The 24,882-nt window shown below is 37.2% G+C and overlaps 1 protein-coding gene across 3 annotated transcripts; it reads left to right on the forward strand.

Annotated features, from left to right (window-relative positions):
• Window positions 1-2,513: 2,513 nt before the first annotated feature.
• On the forward strand, window positions 2,514-24,735 carry LOC102580214 (protein ROOT HAIR DEFECTIVE 3 homolog 2-like). 3 transcript variants are annotated; one of them, XM_006356836.2, is made up of 22 exons: window positions 2,515-2,814; window positions 3,555-3,621; window positions 3,761-3,863; window positions 9,470-9,540; window positions 10,104-10,167; window positions 10,241-10,306; window positions 10,420-10,467; window positions 10,608-10,670; window positions 10,752-10,808; window positions 10,926-11,084; window positions 11,166-11,234; window positions 11,306-11,397; window positions 12,353-12,431; window positions 16,293-16,458; window positions 16,967-17,091; window positions 17,191-17,453; window positions 17,530-17,626; window positions 17,738-17,905; window positions 17,986-18,090; window positions 20,578-20,672; window positions 20,748-20,844; window positions 24,215-24,735. In XM_006356836.2, the coding sequence occupies exons 1-22, from the start codon at window positions 2,664-2,666 to the stop codon at window positions 24,494-24,496; spliced, it is 2,487 nt and encodes an 828-aa protein (XP_006356898.1). In that variant the 5' UTR covers window positions 2,515-2,663; the 3' UTR covers window positions 24,497-24,735. The 3 variants fall into 3 exon arrangements, with proteins under 3 accessions (XP_015168654.1, XP_015168653.1, XP_006356898.1); XM_015313168.1 differs by lacking the exons at window positions 20,748-20,844; window positions 24,215-24,735 and having other exon boundaries at window positions 2,514-2,814; window positions 20,452-20,666; XM_015313167.1 differs by lacking the exons at window positions 20,748-20,844; window positions 24,215-24,735 and having other exon boundaries at window positions 2,514-2,814; window positions 20,472-20,666.
• Window positions 24,736-24,882: the final 147 nt, after the last annotated feature.

Genomic DNA, 24,882 nt, shown 5'->3' on the forward strand with positions numbered 1-24,882 from the left:
CAATCAAATAAGCATATACAATCAATATACAAAGGTATACAAAAACAAGTTACATCACCTTGTTGAACTAGATATCTTGACCCTAAATCGAAACTAATTTCAAATAGTGTAGTTCTTCAAAACTTTGACAATCGTTGTCTTATCCTTATAAATCTGTCGTTTTCAACTTTCGAGAGAAAGTAACTATCAATAATGTGATTTACCTTCTCTTACTACTTCACCCACAATCTATGATTTCCCTCAAGCATTTCAATTATATCTACATTGTATACTTTTTGTATACTACCTCTATTTTCTATAGAGATACTAGCAATTATAGTCAAGTTGTTGAAGTCCTTCATAAAAATTTCTTTTAGCATGACACAGTGCATAGAAAGATATATTTTTTTAAAATTGTTTCAATTTTATATAAATCATAACACTCATGTTATTATGTATTAATATAGTCAGTACGAACATATTTGATCTCCATGAAATATATTATGGAATCGACGTCAATTTGTGTGGAAACAATGATAGTTAGATCTTCAAAATCATAATCGAAATTGACATAATAGCATTAACAACGTAATTGACGTATTTATTATTATTCTCCCACATGATGTTGTGTTGATTCAGAATGGTGAAATAATCCATTAAAATTGATGAATTAATAAAAAATTGATGAAACAAAACAGAAATTGAATGAATCACCGACAAAATCAAAGAACTGACAATGAAACACCGACGAAATTGATGTTTTCGGTGAAATTGAGCTTTTCTCAGTGAAGTTTGAGAGAAGATCATCGTTTGAGCGACGATACATAGAAAAATCAGATTTTTTTTTTCATTTTTGAACAAGCGAATTTGACTTTTTTTTTGGACTTTATAGTATCTCTAATTTTGAGCTATATTTTATGTAAATGAAAAGTTGACTATATTTTTTATAAACAAACTAGTTTATTGTATATTTATGAAATCCCTTTTTGTTTTGCTTCTTTGCCTAATTGGGCCTAGCCTTGGACCAATATCTTGTAAATATGGGTGTTGTTTAATAAATAACTCAATGCCATCTTTAGATTAACATATATTATATATTTTAATTGATTTTCTAATATTTATTTTTAAAAATACAGTATCAAATAGAATACAAATATCAATTTTTTTAAAAATGGATACCAAATGTCGTAATATTAAAAAAAAAAATCATTTGAATATGATTAGCCCGGCGACGTGACACACCCACAAGCAAGAAACTATTTTTTACTTATGCAATGACAAAACTACTCTTCCCCTTGCACGATAATCGTCGCACTCAAGCGTCACTTCCATTTCATTCCTTCAACACCTACTACGACTCCACAAACGCCGTGCATGTTGCCAACAACCGCCAACATAAATAAAACCATCACCTATTCTTCTTCTCCAACTACTCTCTTCTACCGCTTCATCTCCCTGCTCCTGCCACCACCTTCCGTACCTTTCCTTCCCAATCTACAACCAAAATTTGTCGTTCTCAACAACTGACTTCAAAACCACAAAATTTGGTAAATTGCTGACTTCGAAATCATAAAATTTGGTAAATTCCCTAAAAATCACAATGCATGCGAAGGAAAAGTAAACACCGCTTTGGCAATGCCGCCCTTTGAAACTCTTACTATTCCATTTGCCCCTTTCATTTTCTCCCTTCATTAGTATTTTTTGTTGCTTCTTACAACACTCATCTATCTCTCCCTTCCCTAAATTATTATTCAGTGATTAATGATGCTGAAATACGCGAATGCACATGTTGAACTGGAATTATTGAAGATTCTAGGATTTGTAACTGTGCACATAGAAATAAGAAAGATTTTTCACTAATTCTTGCAGTTGATATTTGTTACTCAACACAAACTACGTGATTCGCAAATAGTACATGAAATTTCTGAGTTGCTAGAATTTGAAATTGTGGACACAGAAATAGCAAACAATAACCTTGAATGCGGACACATTTTGTCTACCTTGTATTCCCCATTCATTGTCTCCTCTACCTGAATCTGTTAATTACTTTGAACTCCGGTCATAGCTTTACAAATTCAAATAGTCTGAGGGAGAATCATCTTCATACTTGGCAAAGGACGCACATTCTATCACATCTATATTTTGCAATTCTCTTTTTATTTTGCCGGATGAAAACTTTACGTCTTTAATTGTCAAAAAAATTATCTTCACATTGGGTATGATGCTTAGTATGAGATTGATGAAATGGTTTAAAGAGGTTTTAATGATCGAGTATTTCAACATTTGCAATTTCATCCATGCATTTTAACCTTTATCTTACTCTATATATAAATTCACAATGGAAGAGCAAAATTTTTTTACTGGACAATGTTATGAGTTATCTTAAATATTATAGTTGAAAATAATTTAATTAGTCAAGATTGACTTTATAAAAATAAAAATTAGCACAATAATCTATTTTGCTCTTGTGCCCCCACGCAAAAGCAAAAGCACAAGTAAATTTGCTAGTTTTAAGAATAATAGGAAAGAAATAAATGGAGTGAGAATAAAAGATTGCATAAAAACAAGGTTACGTAATATTCTCTCTAGAACAAACGAGAAAAGGGAGGAAAGAAGAAGAAGAAAAGAAGAAAATATAGCTAATTCATAGTTGCTTTTAGCTTGGAAGAATTGTAAAAGCTTCCATGGGTAAGGAGGACTGTTGCTCAACGCAACTCATAGATGCTAATGGAGAATTCAACTTCAAAGGTCTCCAGAATTTCGTTAAGTCTGTCAAACTTCACCGTTGTGGTCTATCTTATGCTGTTGTTGCTATTATGGGACCGCAAAGTAGTGGTATGCTTTATTTCTTCGAAATTCTTTCATTTGCTTATACATTTTGATGAACTTGAAACTAGAAGGACATGTTATAGTATCAATTTTGCTTCTCTCATAAAACCCCATTGCATGCTCTTTTATCCTCCATTGTTATTGTTATGCACTGCTTCTAATTTTTTTGATAAACTGGAAAAAGGGGATGTTTTAATTTAAATTTGGTGTTATTTTGGCTGTGAAGGTCCCTTTTTGAAATATGATTTGAAAAAAGTTGGCCTCTATGTGGATCTTTTCTATTCATTCTGCTTGCAAATTTTAGACGGAGATGTTTTTATCAATTTCAGCATTTATTTTGTTTTGATGGCTCTTCTTGCTATCGAGATGAAACCTCCACCACCTTTGAAATATGGTCTACACCTCAATTCAAGATTAAAGTTGGTGTCTAATCTTCTCTTAACTGTTCTGCTCTATGCAGGCATAATTCATTGTGATACTACTTTGCTTGTACTACTGTTTAATGAGAATTTAATGGATAAGCCTCGTGGGTACCTCTATATACTTGAAATTTTTGCTATGTTACTGTCATTCGGCTTTTCTTCAAGTATTTACTAGCTTTGTCGCTTTTCTTCTGAATTTGCTTTTTGTTTTTTCTGTTTTGTCATTTCATTGTGATATTTTTTCTTTTCTATTTTGTTTGTAAGTAAAATTTTGTTCATGATTAGTTTTAATAGTGCTAATCCTAAATGCATTTTTGTCTGCAGGGAAAAGTACCTTGTTAAATCATTTATTCTATACCAATTTCAGGGAGATGGATGCTTTTAGAGGAAGGTGAGGCTCCCTCACTCTCTCTTTGGCGCTTTGTGCATACATTAACTTGAACATCAAAATACCTCTTCTAAATAAGGAAATATAGTAAAATTCAACTTTTTCATATTCTAAAATAAATGTATTTCAAAATTCATTTCAGAAATCAAACAACCAAGGGAATTTGGATTGCAAATGCTGTCGGCATTGAGCCATTGACCATTGTCATGGATTTGGAGGGTACTGATGGAAGAGAGAGGGGTGAGGTAATAAGCATTTTGTTATCTTTTTAAAGCATGTTACAATAACCTGATGCAATGTTTTGAATCATAAAATGCCACAAACCATATTGTATCAACACTATAACTTTAGGTCACTTGGTACAATCTTGTGCTGCTGTGCATATCCTTGTAAACAAAAGTAACGGCATATCCTAAACGTGTCAAACTGAAACAAGTTGCACTATGTTGTTGAACAAAGTAAATTGAAAGAATATTCTCAGACAATACATATACACTTGCATTAAACCAATTGATACAGAGCTAATTTATTTCCTCGTCACCACTGCTAGGCAGTCAACACACTCACACTCAACTTCAGCTGTCTAAGTCCTTAGACTGTTTTCTTAGGTATCATAGTATAGTAACAACACAGTAGCGTACAGGAACAAGTCCCAACCTTTATTAATATCAAAGATAAACAAAGGACTAGGCTTCACGAATTTACTAAGGCATAGAACACACTCTACTGCCTTCGTCAAATTTCTGCCCAGAATTTAAAACTTCTGCACATAGGCAGTTACAAGCGGTTACAACTGCTCATTTGCTTGGCACATGGATTAATAGAAATCCTATTATGAAATTAACTAAGTATACTATAATATTCTAACAACTATACGACATTCAAATTTCAAATAAAGCAACCCACGGGCCTTGCACATGGCCTTCATTTGCCTTGACCACACTTAGGTTTTTTCAACCTTCTTTCATACTTAGTTTTATTTCTTGTTTCTGCCAGCGTCGTGCTCACATTGAACAACCTTATCTTGCCATCGTCAATTCATATCACAACTTTGTCTTGTAAAGCCAACACACTACCTTGCCGATGCCCATTGCTTGCAGGCAGGCCCATCAGGTGCCATGCACATGTCCTTTTCATTGTGCCCAAGTTTGCTTAGCCAACATTCTAGAATCATTGTTCATTGCTGCCCACTAACACTCAATCGCCACAACTAGATTGTTTCATCACGCACATGCCAAGGGAAAGACTGTAGCAGATGCGGTTTGGGAGAAGAGTAAAGACTTATAGCAGTTTGATGACCAAATCGAGGAGACAAGGACTACCTCAAACAGTCTTGATGAGGGCATCGACTTCAACTGGTGGGGGTGGTTTGTTAGACCCTCGGTCTAAGTAAGCAACGTTGACATGTGCTTGATGAAACAATGTAGTTGTGGCGACTAAGTGTTAGTAGGCAGAAATGAACAAGGATGCTGAAGTATTGGCTAAGCAGACTTGGGCACGATGGCAAGGACAGGCGCATGACACCTGATGGCATGCGTGCAAGAAGTGGCATCGGCAAGGCAAGGCTATGAGATGACTTGATGATGGCAAGACAAGGCTATTCAATGTGAGCACGAAGCTAACATAAACAAGAAATAAAACTAAGTATGAAGAAAGGTTGAAATATTCTAAGCGTGGGCAAGACAAATTCGGCTAAGGAAAATGAAGTGGATTTCTTTATTTGAAAATCGAATGTTGTATAGCTGTTAGAATATTACTGATTTACTTAGTTAATTTCAGAAAGGATTTCTGTTAAGCCATGTGACAAGCACATGGGCAGTTGTAACTCTGCCTATGTGCAGAAGTTTCAAATTTTAGGCAAAAAATTGACCAAGGCTGTAGAGTGTGTTCTATGCCTTAGTAAATTCATGAAGCCTAGTCCTTTGTTTATCTTTGATTTTAATAAAGGATGGGACTTGTTCCTGCTGGTTTCTGTGTTGTTACTCTTACTATGTCACCTAAGGACTTAGACGAATTCATGAGTGTGTGTGTGAGGTTGAAGTTGGGTGTGAGTGTGTTGACCACCGCCTAGCAGTGGTGACAAAGCCATCATTTCACTTGTCTTGCCTCTTTTCTCCCCAACTCGGAGGACGATGGTCTTTCACTTGTTGCAATTTATGTTGTTCTCTCACTTAACTTCATTTGGGTAGATTGTGATCTCTTCTTATTTGGTAAGAGTATCCTTACCTTTTTCTACTTGAAGTGAGATTTGTGTACATCATTGGGAGGTATTTTTTCTTTATGTTTGGTTAACGCCGGGTATACGTTAATTAGTTTCAAAGAAATATTTTGCCATTAAGACATTCTTGGACTCTTCAAATATGTTAACAAGGCATCATGGGCCATGATGTTCCATATCTACAAAAAATGCTCAAATGCCAGCCAAGTTATACTTGTTTTCTGCGCTAAAATTTTATATCGTTTATGGAGATGGAGTTCTGTTAGCCTTCTCATGAAGTTTTGCTCCCCTTCACAAAGATTTCAAACTGTACAAGTAATTGTCTAGCTACTATGAGAAAATAAGACAAGAGGGAACAGAGAGAAACACAACTTGGTTATGTGCTGAAGCTATTAATTTATTGCAATTGGCGAACACTGAAATTACAATAGTTTTGGTTCCCACCTCAAGTTGGTATATACTATTTGTATTTAATATTAAATACAATTCAATAGCAACTTTTTATGACCTTTATTTTTGCCCACATTTCTCAAAAGGAGGCCAGAGCTCCAGTTCCAAATTACTAGATTGACGCCGGGGAAGCGCCTACTATATGCTTGAAACATTTTTTTTGGACACACAAAAGTCCGAATGATTTGAGATGATATAGGCTCTAATATCGATTATTTGGAACCAAAACACTTCAAGATGAAAACCATCATCTTTCTCAAGATCTACCATGTCAAGTCATGAAGAACGTAAAACCTGATGCGGAAGCATATTTGAATCCATGAGAACGACTGAAATCCATGTGTCTTGCGGTTGTTGGGTCTTCCAAACCTAGACATTGTTCATATATTTTTGACGACGGAAAATTATAAAAGAAACTCTACATCTTGTTTGAGGACCATGACACTTTATATATATATAACTTCACCAATATCCAAATTTAAATTCTCCAAAAAGAACATATCAATTCTCAAACTAAAAATAAACAGTCGTGGGCATGAAGACATGATCCGTGAACTTAAAGGGCAGCGAGGATTCAATTAATGAATATACCGAAACAACAATCTCGAACTGAAATAGTTCATTAACAGTTCTAACGTATTTACAAAAAGTTATGACAAGTTGTGTCTTGCAGTTGTTGGTCTTCCAAACCTAGACGTAAGTTGTTCATATATTTTTTACGACGGGAAATCATAAAAGAAACTCTACATCTGGTTTGTGGACCATAACACTTTATATATATAACTTTATATATCCAAATTTAAATTCTCCCAAAAGAACATATTAATTCGATTAATGAAGATACCGAAATAGCCATCTCGAATTGAAATAGTTCACTAACAGTTTTAATGTATTTACAAAAAGTAATGACAAGTTGCACTCAAATCTCTTTAACCAAAAATTAGCAACCAGAATACTAAATTGAGTACAAAATCTTAATCATGCGGAACATTAGAATAATAATAATAAAAAAATTGTGCCCCTTTCTGTTAGCTGTTTACATAGAGGAGGAAACAGCCACCCCACATCTCAATACCGAAACTATAGCGAAACAAACCCCTCTTTTTACCTATATTTTTTAATTGTCAAAGACATACTGAGGACATTGTAGTACGGGGTACAACGCTGGCTAGTAAAGAACTCCCATGTTCAAAAGATCATGTTGTAGAAATGAGGATGTTGAGACGGATGTGTGGCATGCAAGGAGCGATAAAATTAGAAATGACCTTATCCAGGATAAGGTAGAGGTAGGAGTGACCTCCATGGTGGACAAGATGAGAGAAGCAAGATGTGTTGGTTTGGACATGTGAAGTGGAGATGTGCAAATGTCCCAGTGAGGAGGTGTGAGAGGTTTGATGTAGTAGGCATGGGAAGAGATAGAGCCGTAGAGGTAGGTTGAAAAAGCATTGGGACGAGGTGATTAAATAGGACATGACGCGACTTCAGATTATTGAGGACATAATCTTAGATAAGAGGGTGTAGAGGTCGTGTATCAGGGTCGAGTGTTAGTAGGTAGTGGAGTGTTGCCTTGCTTGTTCTCGTTATACTAGCCGTATTCATGTAGTTCTACTTTTCAATATCTATTATCATGTTTACTGGGTTTCGGCCACTACACTATTTTGTTGTTGTTCGTATTCTTTCTTTTAGTCTTTATAATTCTTCTCTTATTAGTTGTTATATTTCATCACTATTTTCTTCTTCTTTATACCTGAATTGCACATTTGAGCCGAGGGTCTTCAGGAAACCGCCTCTCTACCTCCACGAGGTAGTGGAGAGGTCTACCTACACTCTACCATCCCCAGCCCCCACTTGTGGAATTTCTGGGTATGTTGTTGTTGTCAAATGACAAATAGATTTACTATAGAATTAATTTTAATATCAAACACAATGATATTAACCTTTTATGACCTTTATTTCTGCCCACATATCTCAAAAGGAGGTCAGAGCTCCGATTCCAAATTACAAGATTGACGGCAGAGAAGCGCCTACTATATGCTTGAAACTTTTTTTTAACGCACAAAAGTCTGTATGAGTAGAATAGTATAGGCTCTGATACCAATTATTTGGAACCAAAACACTTTAAGATGAAAACCATCATCTTTCCCAAGATCTTCCATGTCAAATCATCAAGAACATAAAATTAGATGCGGAAGCATACTTGAATCCATGAGAATGGCTAAAATCCTTGTGTCTTGCGGTTGTTGGTCTTCCAAACATAGACGTAAGTTGTTCATATTTTTTTGACAACGGGAAATCATAAAAGAAATTCTACATCTGGTTTAAGGACCGTAACGCTATATTATAATGACACAAGTTTTGTATTTAAACTAGAAATAATAACCTGGTAGCTACACATAAGATGCCATACTTCAGGAGGTGTCTTATAAACCCATTTAACTTTAACACCTTAGCAGATCACTTTTAGTTTTGGTCAACCTTTTTAAAGAAGCAACCCAGGTACAATTATTCTTCTAACAATGTCCTCATGGTGGACTAGTTAAGTTGGACAGCTATGCTGATTATGGAATAGTAGAATGAGCTCTATCAGACATGCTAGAACATTCAGGGATCTGAAACTTCAAGTTCTTAGGGAGCAAAATAAAACCCAAGCAGAAGAAGATAATCATGATGTTGGAAATTCGTTGAGGAGTGTGTCACAAGTTTCTGGTGATCAATATCACTGATGAAGTTTTATGGTTCTAGACTCTCTAGTGTACTATACATTATGTTTCCTCTGCTATTTATGTCTTATCCCCCTCAAAGTAGATACCTTTCGCTGCCCATGCTGTTAAATAGGTAAAAGACCAAAGATCTCTCTAGAAATATTTTGCAGTCCATAAATGAAATTAATATTTGTATGGTGCTTGTCATTTATATTTTCCGCTCTCTCGGATGAAGTTAGTATATTTCTATGTTGCCCATCCCAATTCATGTACATGGATTAGCAATGAAGCTTCCTTTCTATAGAGGGTGTAATTATTACATTTACAAATGGTAATGCTTAATTAAGCTTAGCTTACTACCGCACATCCATCACCTTTTGAAACTTATGTGCTTGCAGATTGTTGTTTTCCCATCAGAATTAAGTCAATTAATTTACTGTACTCTACATTATCTTACTGTGGTGGAAATTCTTGGTTGCAGGACGATACAACATTTGAGAAACAAAGTGCCTTGTTTGCTTTGGCTGTTGCAGATGTTGTGCTAATAAACATGTGAGTTTGTTTGTAGCATGATGTTTGGTGACTGAGAAAAATGAAGTTAACTTGCTCATCTAACCCTTATAATAGATCACTGAATTTTTCAGTTTCTTTAGTTTGAATATAACATCCTTGACTATCTTTTTTGATCTCTTTGACATGGCTTCTAGATTTATCTTAGAACATATGGTTGATACCTTGATAGAACTGCATCTGGTAGTCTTTTTGCCTCCCGAGAAACTGATAATGCACTTATCTTGAACAACTTGTTTATATTCAGAATAGGTGGCAGCTTTGAAGACATGATTGGCTTCTTGGACCTGAGTGCATTGTTAGAGGGTCTTTTATTGCTTAACTTCTAGTTACCTGCCGTCTGTAAGTGGCAGCATAGGAAATTAACTTCACTCCTAATCGTGCTATTGTTGAAGTCCTTTTTCATATTCATGAGAATTCCCCTAAAAAGAACATTTTTTACTGGTTTTGGGTATGCGTTCCTCTTTAATTTTGCATGTACCATTGGTTAAGATCACCTTAAATGGAATTGTTGTTTGACTGGGATATTCCTCCTATGTGTTCAGGTGGTGCCATGATATTGGTAGGGAGCAGGCTGCCAATAAACCTCTTCTCAAAACAGTATTTCAGGTAAACTCTAGTTTATTTGGCTCCTTGCAAGTGATTGATTCTTCAATTGTCTGAATATTTTCTTGTTTGCTAGGTCATGATGCGTTTGTTTAGTCCCCGCAAGACTACCCTTCTTTTTGTTATACGTGATAAAACAAAGGTCTGTTATATCTTTCTATTCAACATGTTTTTAAGATTCACTAGTTGCCTTACTATTTACATTCCTGAATAGTATTGGCCACCGATTTTTTTCAAATTTCCTTGCACTTGCAGACTCCACTAGAATATCTGGAGCCTATTCTGAGGGAGGATATCCAGACGGTAAATGAATTTTCTGTCGCTTTGAAGTGGTTGTTGTTCTTACTGAATTTGTCTATTCCTCTCTACTGCTATGAAAAATAATCTGGCAAAAGAATGAAATATTTTGTGTTCAGTCTTATTAGGAGTAACTAATTTTGCAGATATGGGATGCAGTTCAAAAGCCACAAGCACACAAGGACACCCAACTCAGTGAATTTTTCAATGTGAGGGTTTTTTCTGTATTCTTATGTTATCAGTACAGCTGTCTATATTTAAGTTTCCTTATTTATCTCTCTGATGTGAAGGTAGAAGTCACTGCTCTACCCAGTTATGAGGAGAAGGAAGAGCAGTTTAAAGATCAGGTAAGTCTTTTTTAGCTGCATAATATCTGCTAGTACCAGATTGTTGTCATTTTGTGAATCTGATTACCTATCCTAAGTGATTTTTACATGTCTTGGCTTTGTATGTTGTTCATTCAGGTTGCTCAACTTAGGCAGCTTTTTTCCCACTCCATCTCTCCAGGAGGCTTGGCTGGCGATAGGCGGGGTGTTGTTCCAGCCTCTGGTTTTTCTTACAGTGTACAGCAAATATGGAAAGTCATCAAAGAAAACAAGGATCTCGACTTGCCTGCTCACAAGGTGAAGCATGCCGATTGCCGGGTAATGAGTTGACAGCTTATTTACTCAAGATATAATGATCAAACTATTTGCCTTTTGTAGGTCATGGTGGCCACTGTGCGTTGTGAAGAAATTGCAAATGAGAAGTTCAGTAGTTTGATGATAAATGAGGTCTAGCAACTGCTCTCTACTTTCTTGTTTGGAACATAAATATACAGTGCTCAAACGTTACTCCAATATAGGACTGGCTAGCTCTTGAGCATGAAGTGCAAGAGGATGCAGTTCGAAATTTTGGAAGACGACTAAGCTCCATCTTAGATAACTTTCTGTCAGAGTAAGTGGCTGCGTTTTAACTATATTAGTTGGACCACTAATGCTATCCCAAAGGAGAGGATTGGTAGTATTGTAATTTTGTAGCGACTCCATTCATTTGTTCAAAGACGAGTTCTCAGAGGGGTTTGAAGAGTTTGTCCAATTTGGACCGTCTTATTTTTTACCCTTTTTACCGCTCAAAAATAGTTTCAAACTGAAGGTTGGATTAATAGTCCGTTTATTTATAACCTTTTCTCCACCTTCAGAATTGTAAAGCGTAGGCATTTCGCTCGTGTTGCAATTATATGAGAAGGCAACAATCTCCATTTATAGAGAAATTTATATAGAATCCTTAAAAGGAAGAAACTTTTGACGGATTCCAGTGGGGGTGACCGAGGACGTGCTCGTACCCTTCATAGAAGGATATGAAAAAGTACTTATTTATTGGGAACTTTCACTCCTATATATTCAAAATATGCTTCTCTAAGAGCACTATGATCAGCAACTCAAATGGTCTCTATGAAGTCTCTATTGGTCTTATTCTTATAGTGCACCTTATGAGCATGTTTGGATCCGTGAAGCAATTGCTTGGGTGTTCCCCTAACCTAACCCAGGAACAGGCCGGAGGGAAGCACAGCATGGGGACGCATCTTGTCCCTCTTTGAATTTTAAGGAATGATACTTCTTTCCTTTTTCTTGACGTCGAAACTAAACAAGGAAAGAGAAATATTTCAAACTTCCCCTTAACATAGGATAAGCATTTAGATGGGTTACATTGACATAAGGACTTAAATGAACAATTTGCTATGTGCTCCTGTATTTAATATGCATGTCATGCATTTGAACATCCGAACTTGATGTTTTGCAATTCCATAAATAGGAAAGACACTTTGCAAAGCAGGTGGTCGAATTCTTGTCTTGTCCTTTAGAGTGAGCTGTAGCTGATGCTCTGAGTTATCTGTTTTCTCTTTTAACAGATATGATGCGGAATCTGTCTTTTTCGAAGAAAACGTGAGAAGTTCAAAACGTCAACAATTTATATCGAAAGCTTTGCAGGTGAGGCCTATATAACTTTGTGTTGTACTGTTTCATGGACGAATTACCTCATGAATTTGCATGGGATCTGCTTCCGGCTTTTAAGTTTTGCTAGTCATTTGGTAATTTGATCAGTAAATACTGTACGAATCTCTTGCCCAAGATGGACTTACTGTTACCGTTCTGGAGGGAATCATGTTTTTATACTGCATATTTTTAATTTTGCTAGTAACTCATCTGGTTCACTATCTCGGAGACTAGTTTTTTGTTTGTTTGTTCATTTATTTGTATTTTTTTTGGTTTCATCTTTACCCTCTTGACCTCTTCCCAGTGTACTTTTATTAGATTATGTAATTTTTATCTACTCCAGAGGGGTCTTTGTAGATTATATCTTTGCCTACACATTCCTTGCTTTTCGTGCAATTTTTTTTTTCTAGACAATGGATAGAAAGAACATGGTGCTCGACTTGTTTAGCTGAACAAGACTCTAGAACGAATTTTCTTGACCAAGATCTACTATTAGCCCAGGAATTGCAAAATTTAGGAGATTAAGAGTCTCCAATATGTCTTACCTAACACAGGAAGTGGGGAAAGAGTCCACATATTTTAAACATATTTGGCTGCGCAATGGAAGAGAAAGGATAATCCAGGGGTGATTTTTTATTCGTCACCAGGGGTGATTTTTGCCTTAGCCTTAGCTGAATTTCCATTTCTTCAACACTTAGAATATTTTCAGCATCCTTCCAACACTGTAGAATTATTTCAGCTTCTTCCAATGCCATGCCTCATCGTGCAGTCTTGCCTTGTCATCGTCAAGCCAACACCACTGCCTTGCCTTGCCGGTGCCACTATCGCGGGCATTCCAATCAGGTGTCATCAGTCATGTGCCTGTCCTTTCCTGCTGCGCCCAAGGCTGCCTTGCCAACACCTCTAGCACCTTGGAGTTTGCACACTTAGTCGCCACAACCATGTACATCGTTTGCACAGCATGTCACAGCACATATCAAGACCAATGCACAAACCTTTACTATAATTATCTTTGAGACTGAGGGTCTAACAAACTACCTCCACTAGTTGAACTCAACGTCCTCTTCGAGGTTGTTTTGAGGTAGTCATCAATTTGCGTGTCAAACTACCGCAGATCCTTGCTTTTATTCCAAACTGCAGCTTACTTAGCTTTGCCCTTCTATTGCACTAAGAATTGTGTTTTCGTATTCTCTTTACTGTTCCCAACAACCCGGTGATCAAGTATTTCCTCAGTCTTTGCTTCAAACGATGTTGGGGCGAAGGAGGAGCCCTCTTTTACCTGTTTCTGTTCGGATCATCAACATCTTAAAAATACGGTTTCAGATAACTTACATGGAACGTGGGATGAATTTTCAATCTTTCCATCAACTTAAACTTATAAGAAACTTCACCTACCCTTTCAACTAGTTCAAATGGTTCATCATACCTTGGAATCAGCCCTCTAAGTCTCTTCTTGTTCACAATCTGCTTCCAGATTTGGGGAGTGAGATTAAGCAACACTGTCTCTGACATTGAACTCAACTGCACGTCAATGCTGATCAACATACTTCTTCCTATGAAACTGGGCTTTCCTCAAACTGTCTTGTGCCTCAACAAGCATCTCATGCTTGTCTTTTGCATACCAGTAAGCAGCTGGACATATACCATGACTTCTGTGTTGCAACATCAAGGGGCGTCATAGGCTGCATGCCTAGAACAAGTTAGAATGGACTCTTCTTCTTGCCGATGACCTGTGTAGATTATAGCAAAACTGCACTGTATCTAACAAGTCTGCCCAGTTCCGCTGACTTTGTTTCACAAAATGCCTCAAGTATTCTTCCAGCAAGTGCTTGATCCTTTTTGTCTGGCCATCAGTTTTGAGGATGGTTAGCCGTTGAAAATTTCAGGTCTGATCCCATCATGTTGAACAAAGTCATCTAGAACTGACCGGTGAACCGTGCATCCCTATCACTCACAATGTCACTTTGCATACCAAAGAATTTCACCATATGTGTGTAGAAGAAACTAGTAGCAACTTCCGACAAGCAATTAACTGGAGCAGCAATGAAGATAGAATATTTCGAGAACCTTTCTACCACCACCATAATAGATGCATTACTGTCATCTTTAGGAAATCCAGAAATGAACTCCATTGAAACAAATAACCATGGCCTTTTTGGAATAGGAAGAGGCCGCAACAAACCTGCCTCCTTATTTCAGTCTTGTTCATTTGACAAACATGGAAAGTCTTCACATTAGATTCAACATCATCTTCCATTTTCGACCAAAAGTACACACGGGACAGTAAGACTAGCATTTGTTCTTCACCCGGATGATCCGCCCACGGAGTGTCGTGCGCTTCCCTGGCTCAGTGGCTCCTGCATCAAATCTCTACGCAGTTCACCTCCTTACGGTACCACTATTCCCCCGTTAATAATAACGAAGATCGTCCTCGATCTAGTACATTCTAACAGTCCCATCTTGAACTTGACGCACCCATTTTACATAGAGTGAATCATTCACAGCACACAACCTGATTATATCCAATAAATCAGTCTCAAGTATAGATATTGAATATACAGAAGCAAATACTTCTTTCCTACTCAATGCATCAGCAATTTGGTTGTGCTTTCCTAGTTTATGCTCCCACATGAAGTCATTCTGCCAAAAAGTCTTGCTAGTGTGCCTGCTTTGGACTGAGATTCTTTTGTGTCTTGAAAAATGTATTGGCCACATTATCAATCTGTACTACAAAGCAAGTACCCAACAAATATACCCTCCAAGTCTGCAAACAGTGCACTAATTCCACCATTTTTTTTAGTGAGTAGAATCTCTCTGCTCTGCATCATTCCGTTTCCAACTTTCAAAGGTCACCGGATGACCTTCCTGCACTAGCACACACCCCAATAGCTTTGTTGGATGCATCAGTGTGCACTTTCAAATGGTAATTCAAAATAAGGCACTTTAAGTATTAGCTCTAAAGCAATGGCTTCCTTTAAATTCTGAAACGCTGCATCACATCTTTCCGACCAGTCCTACTTAACATCCTTCTTTAACAAGTCCGTTAAGGCCACTGCCTTCTTTGAATATCCAACATTAAATTTCTGATAGTAATTGGCGATCCCCAAGAATGACCACAAACCTTGACACCAGCTGGTGCCTGCCACTCAATAACAGCTTGCACCTTCCAAGGTATGACAGACCATTTGAAGTAGTTGAAAGGTAGGTGAAGTTGCATATAAGTTGAAGTTGCTGGAAAGATTGAAAATTCATCCAACGTTCCATGTAAGTTATCTGAAACCGGTATTTTGAAGATGTTGATGATCCGGACAGAAACAGGTTAAAGAGGACTCCTCCTTCGGTGTCAATGCAGTTTGAAGCAAAAATTGAAGAAATACTTGATCACCAGGTTGTTGGGAACAGTAAGAAGAATATGAAAATAGAATTCTTAGTGCAATGGAAGGGAAAAGCTAAGGAAGATGCAGTTTGGGAGAAAAGCAAGGATCTGTGGCAGTTTGACAAGCAAATCAACCACTACCTCAAAACAGCTTCGACAAGTGGGGTGGCTTGTTAGAAAGTGTAAATAGTTCATTCTCCTGAGTGTCTACTTTTCCCAGCCCTCACTGACCCATTTACATCTGTCCTCTGATCAGAATGTATGTTTTATCTGCCCGCACTTTATCCTTCTATTTCTATGCATAAATGTCTCATTATATAGAAAAATGATACTCCTTACATCTTAATGTAAGTTTCTTCTTCTGTGTGTGCACCGTAGTGAGGTAAGAGTTAAAATTTTATTGCGTTCAAGTGATGATAAATAAGAGGAATAAACTTTCACCATTATTTTACATGCTCATCATGCAAAGCTTTCTGCAGTTGGTCCATCCGGCTTTTGTTTCACAGTTGGGGCATCTACGTGTTAAATCACTTCAAACATTTAAGACTCAGCTGGAACAATTATTACGTAGAGGAGAAGCATTTGCGGCATCTGTTCGTACATGCTCCGAGTCTTGTATTACTGAATTTGACAAGGGATGTTCAGGTACTTCTACATGAGGTTTGAATTGTTAGGTCTTAAAAAACTGTTGAAGTCTCCAATATAGCCAATTTTAACTTTAAAATGCTTTGATTTATGATGATTTTATTAGGTTATTTTAGTTTGTTGAGATATTTTAGGGTTTTTTGAATTATACAGTTTTTTTGTTGTAAGTTTCCTATTTAAAACCCTCTTATATTGAGAGATATTTTTAATCCATACTTTTAACCCTTTTTGCAGCACCATCTTTCAAAAACCAACATATTTTTGTTTTTGTGTTATTCTTGAATATAAATTGAAATGGAAGTTTTTCTCCAAAATATTTTCATTACATGGGAGAAAGGGAAGGTGCAAGGAATGAAATAGTGACAATTGAAACCACACCTATTGTGTGGAGAACTACCACTGATCCCACTAGATTGTAAGGCAGTAAGCGTTGGTAGTAATTGAAATGGAAGTTCATACCCACCATTTCGCTCCCATTAATTTGAGATTTTCTCTTTACCAATTTCAGATGCTGCCATAAGACATGCTAATTGGGATGCTTCAAAAGTTCGTGACAAACTCCGTCGTGATATTGAGGCCCATGTGTCCTCTGTTTGTAATGATAAGTTATCAGAACTGAAGGCCACTTATGAGGTAAGATTCCTAATGTAGAAAATCCACCATTTGTAGTTGGTAAAAATTATGTCCAATGGCATCTTTGTTTTGTTTATCTTGGTTCCTTTTATTTGACAGAAACAAATCACAGCTGCACTTGCTGAACCTGTAGAGTCCCTTTTTGAGGTTGGTGGGAGTGAAACATGGGCCTCAATAAGAAAGCTTCTAAAACGCGAGACTGATGTGGCCATATCATGCTTCTCCCCAGCTCTTTCCGGCTTTGAATTGGACCAGGATGCATTTGACAGAATGATGCAAAATCTGAAGGACTACGCTAGAAGTGTTGTGGAGAAAATAGCAAGAGAAGAAGCTGGAAAAGTTTTGATGCGAATGAAGGATAGGTGGACAATTTCTTTTGTTTTATATTTGATCTTCTGTTGTCTTAACCTTTAAATTACTGACAGCTTGGGCCTTTAGGTTTAATACTGTGTTCAGCCATGATAGCGATTCAATCCCAAGGCTTTGGACAGGGAAGGAGGACATTAAATCAATAACATTGGAGGCCCGCTCTGAGGTATTTGCAAGGATATGATTTTTTTACGGTTCATCTTGAACTGTTTGACTGTGTGTTTGCTGTGCCCAGAACTAGAAGTTTCTTATCATTTCTTTCTTCTATCTGGAGCAGTCTCTGAAGCTTTTGTCTATAGTGGCTGCCATACGGTTGGATGAAAAATCAGACAGAATAGAAAGCATACTTTTCTCTAGACTCTTGGAAGGGAAGATTTCACTTTCTTCTCGGAATAGTGATATTGCAGATTCTTGTGACCCCCTTGCCTCAAGCTCATGGGAAGAGGTCCAATGAACTTACATTAGCAGTTGTATTTGTTTTATGTTCACCAATAAATTGCTCACTACCGGTACAATGTTTATTAGGTTTCACCAGAGAACACATTGCTCACACCAGTGCAGTGTTTATCTTTGTGGAGACAATTCATGGCAGAAACAGAGTATACCGTTAGTCAAGCTATTTCAGCACAGGTAAAAGAAGTATACATTGCTTTTGGCAGTTGTACCCTGACTTTTTTACTGTAAAATTCTTTCCTGGTTTCTTGCTTAGACTGATATATCTGCTCTTGTGTCCCACTGATTCCTTCTTTCAGTACTCATTGACTGGAAAAAAGTACCAGTCCTGTTCTTATCTCAGAGATACTCTGAGTTATTCTTCAATACTAGGCTTTGGATCGTCTGTCCCATACTTTCAGTGTGGTCTAGTGTCCATGCATATTTCAATGACACGCCATGTTGATTGAATCAAATTTATTTTGATTTGACTAGTGCAGCAGTGGTTTCAACTGTCTTAAGCTGTTTTGACCCCTTTTCCCTTTCTTCTAAAATGCTAAAATGTATTATACTCTTTATACTCCCCATTGATAGTTGCTTCCTGCCAAATACAAAGACTAAAAAAGCTAGAGCAGATTCCTAACCTTGCTCTCACTCTTGCTGTTGTCTGCTTTGCTGAAAAAAAGTACCTAATGCTTCAGTGGCGGACCTAGAATTTTCATCGAGGGGGTTCAACATATAAAGAAGGAGATGCACAAAAAAGTCGATAAGCTAAATATTATTAAATAATTTATAATTATATTTAATCATTAATTAATTTTATTAAATAAAGAATTAAAATATATTATTTAATCAAAATAATAAGGCCAATCACAAGAAGGGAGACTGTTATGGAAGTAATGAAACTTTGAATTTAAACTTGTCAGAGGCAATGAAGGGTTTGAAAATTGGGAATTATTTTTAGCTTTTTTAGATTTTGTTTAAAGAAAAAACCTAAAAATAGTGTAGTTTTGTTGGTTATTATAAAAGATGGGGCAACAAAAAAGGGTTGAAAATTTATTAAGCATAGAAGCGCTTTAAATAGCCAACTTGAAAACATAATTTGCATAACAAAAAATTCAAAAAGGCTAAATAATCAAAATAACTAAAACAACCCAATGGAAATTTTAATTTCAAATTCATCCTAAACCTAGGCAACTTATTATGCTAAAAATTACTGGGATAAGTGAAAACAAATCCCAATACTCCTCCTTTGCTTTAGTTGCTGCAATTTAAAAAATGTTCTTCCTCAATTTCTGCTTTGGCAGTTGGTACTCAATTCTTTTGATTATTTTCAAACTTGCAAATTTTCTTCTTCTTCTTTGTCTTCTTTGGTTTTGTGCTTAAAAAACACTCTCAATAATCTTATGCTGTTTGAAATCTCTTTTGAAAGTGTTTTTTCCTGGACAATGATGGGATTTTCTGGACCAAAGGCAATTGATGGCTCAAGGGGGGGTCAATATTTAATTTATACTTGTATTTTTCTCAAAGACAAACCAAATATACCTATATATACAGGGTAATTTTTTGATGAAGCGGGTTCATATGAACCCTCTTGACACTATGTAGGTCTGCCCTACTAATGCTGACAGTCTGGTACAGAATACCACCCATAAGTTCTCACATGATGTTTTTCAGGTGGAGCATTAATTTCATCAAACAGATGGACTTCCCTTCCCATTTAACAAAATTTAGCTTTTGCAATACGGTGTGGCTGACAAAACAATGTCAGCAGCAAAGAAGATGAAATGTAAACAGGCTCAGATTCTTATTCTTTTCCGGGAGGTTGGAAGCGGGGTAGAAAGCAAGTAAAATAGAGGTGTCAATGTGAGTGAGACACTAGATGAGATGCAAATAATGGAACCCAACACCCTGAGCCTTGTTTTCCAGCTAAGCAGTCTCCTTTGGATCTTCCATTGGAATCCTTTAATTTTACCCTGTGGATTAATACCATACGTACATTAATCACTCCGAATACCACTAGAAATGAAATGCTAATGTCATTTCTTTTTTGCAATACAAATGAAAAAGAGAATCAATGATTATTCCCACTTTATGGGTTACCTTAAGAGGATCCATCAAAGCCATTCTTTTTTTTTTTTTTTGCAAGGAAAAGCCTCATTCAGTGATTGATTGAGGCACTGTGATTGGTTGACTAGTTAATTGAAAAGGCTTGTCCGGTTTTGTCAATGTGCATAAAGTGTTGCATGCTGCTTGATTGATGTATTTCTTGTGATTTAGTTGAATATATTGATTTAGGTGGTTCCTACGGATCCTTTTTCCTGTTTGCCCTATGCACTTTCTTGTAATGCATTGTCTAGACTATAGGGATCCTATTTCCTGTTTGCCTTATTCACTTTCTGCTAGTTCTCCCATTGTTCAACTGCAAATACAGGACTTTTGCATATCCTATATTGTATATTTCATGCGTGATTACTTTTTCGGTGCACCTTTAACTATTTTCACGTGATACTTGTCACACTAAATATGTGTCTTTCTTATTGTTCTTATTCTTTTAAGGAGTGTAATACATAACACAGTTTTACTGCTTCTCAATTATCTCTGTGTTCACCTATTGAGGACATAATCTGCAATCACTTTCAAGTACTGGGACCGTTTTGATGCATGAAATTCTTTCCGCTTCAGGAAGCATACATGCAAAGCAATAATTGGTTACCTCCTGCCTGGGCTATAGTGGCTATGATTATACTTGGTTTCAATGAATTCATGCTTCTTTTAAGGTACTTATTTCTACTGCACTTCCTTTATTTTTTCCATACTTTATCTTCAACCTAATTCAGTTTCTGTTGTCACAGAAATCCGCTCTACTTCTTCATTCTTTTTGTTGTATATTTATTTGGGAAAGCTCTGTGGATACAGATGGACATTCCTGGGGAGTTCCGGAATGGCATTGTGAGTACAATAATTGTTCCTTATTATCATTTATGGTTTCACCGTTTTCTTGAGCATAAGATGGGTTGTTTCAACCAACTGTTTCCTTATCTGAGCATCTGCTGCCTCTGTTTCCCTCCATGAATAACAAAAGGTTTTTCAAGATGGAGGTGATTGGGGGCACTATCTTATTTTCAACATCGTACTTTTTTAGGTTGTATGGACCATTGATATGTGTTCTATGACTTGTTTTCAGCTTGTCTCAAGCAAAATAAAAAATTAAAAATGCTGGAGTAAAGTTTTTCCTCTGTGGAATTCAAGATGCAAGTACTGTTTTCTGAACCATGGAAGAATGGATTCGAATTGAGTCTCCAGGGCTTTGGCCTAGTGGAAAGAGCATAGGGCATGATGTGTGGGTTAAGCGCACGTCATGGGTTCACACCGTGTCATGGGTGATGCCTGATATTTAAGTGGAGGAGTAATAAGAGGCAAACCCATTATCCATCCTATTTTGAACCGTGCACCACTGACCCTCGAACATTTCTCAGTTATCAAAAACCAAAAAAGTCCGAATGGGGTAGGGGAAAAAGTAAAGGAAGAGTGAGTGCATCCAGCCACAGTGCTGATATACTTGAAATTATGTGTTAAATATTAACATGTCTATATTGCTTGTTTGTGCTACCTTATCTGGAAATTTATGAGACTGTAAAATCTTATTTGGTTCTCGAGGGAGGTACTCTATAAAGAAGAACGAAAAATACTATCAGAAGTTATGTCCTTTTTGTCTCTCAACCGCAGCTACTTGCGACCCTAATGGTGGAGACACGCCTGTGAGCTTAGAGATATGACTCTTTTAGGTGAGCAAGGAATTGGTGTAGGTGCCTTATGACATGCCATGTTGGGGGTGGGGGGTATTGCTTGTTCATTTTGGGAGAGGAACAGCTTAGTTCATAGCGCAGGGAGGGTATGGCCTACGGTAGCCTTAAGCATTGGCAATACAACTTTTTTCTTTTTGCTTTTGTTTTTCTTTGGGAGAAGTTTGTTCTCTATCTTTGCAACATGTCTTCGTGCAGGTGATCTCAAAGAGCCTAGTTTTTGTTCGGTGATCATGCGCAGTGGAGTGTTTGATCATGCTGCAGATTGTTTTGTCATTGGTCCTACAAGTGGAATTTATTTTTTTTGCGATGACTAGAAGATTTGAACCCAAAACCTTAAGTATCATGGCTTTGCCTCATTTTGAACTTTTTTTTTTTGGTATATAAAGGATTTTATTGACCGAAGTGCCGTTTTGTACAAGTCTCAAAGTAAAAGCTGGCTCATGGACATAGTCCCATGATTCCAGCTAGCAAATTAACTTGAACATCCTAGACTATACCAGCAGCTCAAGGATAAAAATTAAGGGCATCTAGTCTACTAGCTAGTTTGGGTGTGAAACTTGCTCTCCTAACCCTCTCATGAACAATCAATCTAGTGATGGATGCAGCGTATCTCCTCTTGCCTTGAAAGACTCTAGTATTCCTCTCTTGCCAGAGGAAGCACACACCCAGCAACAATAACTCTGAACACTTCTGCTGTCGCATTTCGTCCATTCACATGGGCCATCATCCATTTCAGCTCATTGTCCCAGCTAAGTGCATCTGTTTGGTAATTCTGCCAGAGTAAGAGCTTGTTCCCTGATTCTTCCTGAACCTCACACAATGGGCAGGTATTCTGATCAATAAGCCTCCATTTCATAAGCCTATCTCGAGTATACAGTCGCTTCTGGATAGCCAGGTAGAGGATTAAAATCCACTTTGGGGCACCAGCGTTGTTGCAAATAAATCTTCTCCATGGCACTTTATGGAAGTCACCTCTCAAGGTCTTATACACTTGTTTAACAGAGTATGTAGTCGAGTTCAGTACTTATAGGCTGTCCATTCCTCTGTTCACTATCCTTGTCCACTTCAGCTTTCACCAATTCTACCACCTTGATACCATTCTGCACCTTAGGGGGTATGAAGTTGAGACTCATACCTTTCTCAGCAAGGTTATTCCCTGTAAAGAGTGTATTCCAGCCACTCTTCACATTTCTAGTTTGTCCATCACCACTAGTGGTCTGTTTGGCATCAACAGTTGTCCCTAGTGCAGTAGACTCTTCCACCGCTACTTGTTCCTTAGGGTTTGAGGAAGCATCCCCTCGCACCACGAAATGAGCAGCCTCATTTTGAATTTACGTGCTCATCAGGAACATCAACATACCCAGTGAAGTCCCACAAGTGGGGTCTCGGGAGGGTACGTAAAGTGTACCTAGACCTTACCACTACCTCGTGGAGGTAGAGAGGCTCTTTCCAAAAGGCCCTCGGCTCAAGAGCAGCAAATCCAAGTACAAAGAAGAAGAAAACAGTGTAGAAAACATAGCAACTAACAAAGAAAACAGTGCAAAGCCTACCAGAAAGGAACAAGAACAACAAAATAGTGCGATAGTGGAAACACATTTAACAACAAAATGTTTCGAGAAGACTAAAGAAACATTTGTGGTCAGCAGGAGACTGAATCTGACCCTATTTATTTCAAAATTAGCCTAATAGAGTTTGAATCTCATCACCGTAGCATACTTTTTGTCGGTGCTTTTGCTTTCTTTTTTTGATCTCCATCTATTTCCTACCTGCTATTATGTTAAAACTTGCTTTTCAAAACTCCTTTAATGTTATGCTTTTATTTTTTAATTATCACCTGGGGACAAGCTTTTGATTACTCGGAAGTGTGTTAGCAAGGTGAAGGGTTACCAGTTGTAGATTTCTATTGTCAGAAACACCCAATCTAAATACCATTTTTCTTCAAACTTTCCCTTTAAATGTCTTCCAAACAATGTTATTTTCTTTAGAACTTTGGGAAATATTTTTTCCAAAAGCTGTATGAGTGCCAACGTCATTTATTTTGTACTGCCATAAGTTCACTGATCAGTGCTTAGCCCTTTGAAATAGATTCGTGATCTTGAGAATACAATCTCTCTGTGGTTCAGAATTTTAAGATTCAACTAAAACACTTATTCTACTAGTCAATAATTTCGATAAATTGCAGCACAGCCATTGCCAAGATAACCTTGAACAGATCCCCAACTCATAGAATATTGAGATGAAAGTAAATATTAGTAAGATTTGTAATTAGAGGAGAAGAAGCATCGAGTAATTATAACTATTACTGCAGTCTGATATTCTTTAAGGATGCCTGCCTTGTGAACCTCCCCCCTTTCCTGATATTTTACTGAAATTGCTATTGTAGTACTGCAGAATCTTGTGTGTTATGATCTTCTCTGGATGAAATACTTTTTGCTTAGATCCCGTCTCCATTTAAGAGGGCAAGAGATTTTACTGTATGTGAGTTCACTGAAGTTAGCTTTCCTTTTCTGCAGCTTGCTGGACTTATTTCCATCTCATCACGGTTCCTCCCAACTGTTATGGATCTTCTTCGACGACTAGCTGCTGAAGCTCAGGGAAATCCTGCTTCTGGAACTTCCAGGTCTTCCCAACATGTTGCTTCTCAGAGCTTTAGGAGTCAAGTAAATAGTCCTAACCCCGTTTCGAGTTCAGTTCCCAGTTCATCTGTCTCATCCAACATCTCAACTGAAAATGACATTGAATACACGAGCCTTCAGCTGACACACAAAAGAGTTACTCAAGTGGAACAAGAATAATCTTCTCAATAAAGCAGAATAGTGTTAATACCATCTCCGCTAGAACAGAAGCTGCTCTTGTAAATGATGTTGTTTCTTTCTTAACCCCCATAGTCCTAGGAAGCCGTAGTGCTTAAAGTGTAGCTTTTGAAGTTTGTGAGTGCACTTGTTGTCTTGTTCAAATTTGTGTAATTGACAAAATTCTCTTTGTTATATTGTTTGAATCATGTTTTATGAAATCTGGTTGACATGTTCTCTTTTGTGCATTCTTTTCAGCTGCCTTCACCCCTTTTGGATAATGTTTTGTAATTGAGAGCAGTGTCTTAATAAATGGCACCTAAAATTCCAAGTTTGATTACACAAAGATCAAGGCAAATATGAAATATCATTCCAATTCAGGTATTGTT

Source organism: Solanum tuberosum, unplaced genomic scaffold, assembly GCF_000226075.1.
Source record: "Solanum tuberosum cultivar DM 1-3 516 R44 unplaced genomic scaffold, SolTub_3.0 scf00235, whole genome shotgun sequence".
Taxonomy (NCBI): domain Eukaryota; kingdom Viridiplantae; phylum Streptophyta; class Magnoliopsida; order Solanales; family Solanaceae; genus Solanum; species Solanum tuberosum.

What these genes read in the sequence shown, in the direction of transcription:
- LOC102580214 (XM_006356836.2), top strand. Translation starts at nt 2,664, where the DNA reads ATGGGTAAGGAGGACTGTTGCTCAACGCAACTCATAGATGCTAATGGA. An exon ending in AACTCAGTGAATTTTTCAAT is followed by an intron (nt 10,671 to 10,751) that starts GTGAGGGTTTTT and finishes TCTGATGTGAAG; the next exon opens with GTAGAAGTCACTGCTCTACC. An exon ending in TCGACTTGCCTGCTCACAAG is followed by an intron (nt 11,085 to 11,165) that starts GTGAAGCATGCC and finishes TGCCTTTTGTAG; the next exon opens with GTCATGGTGGCCACTGTGCG.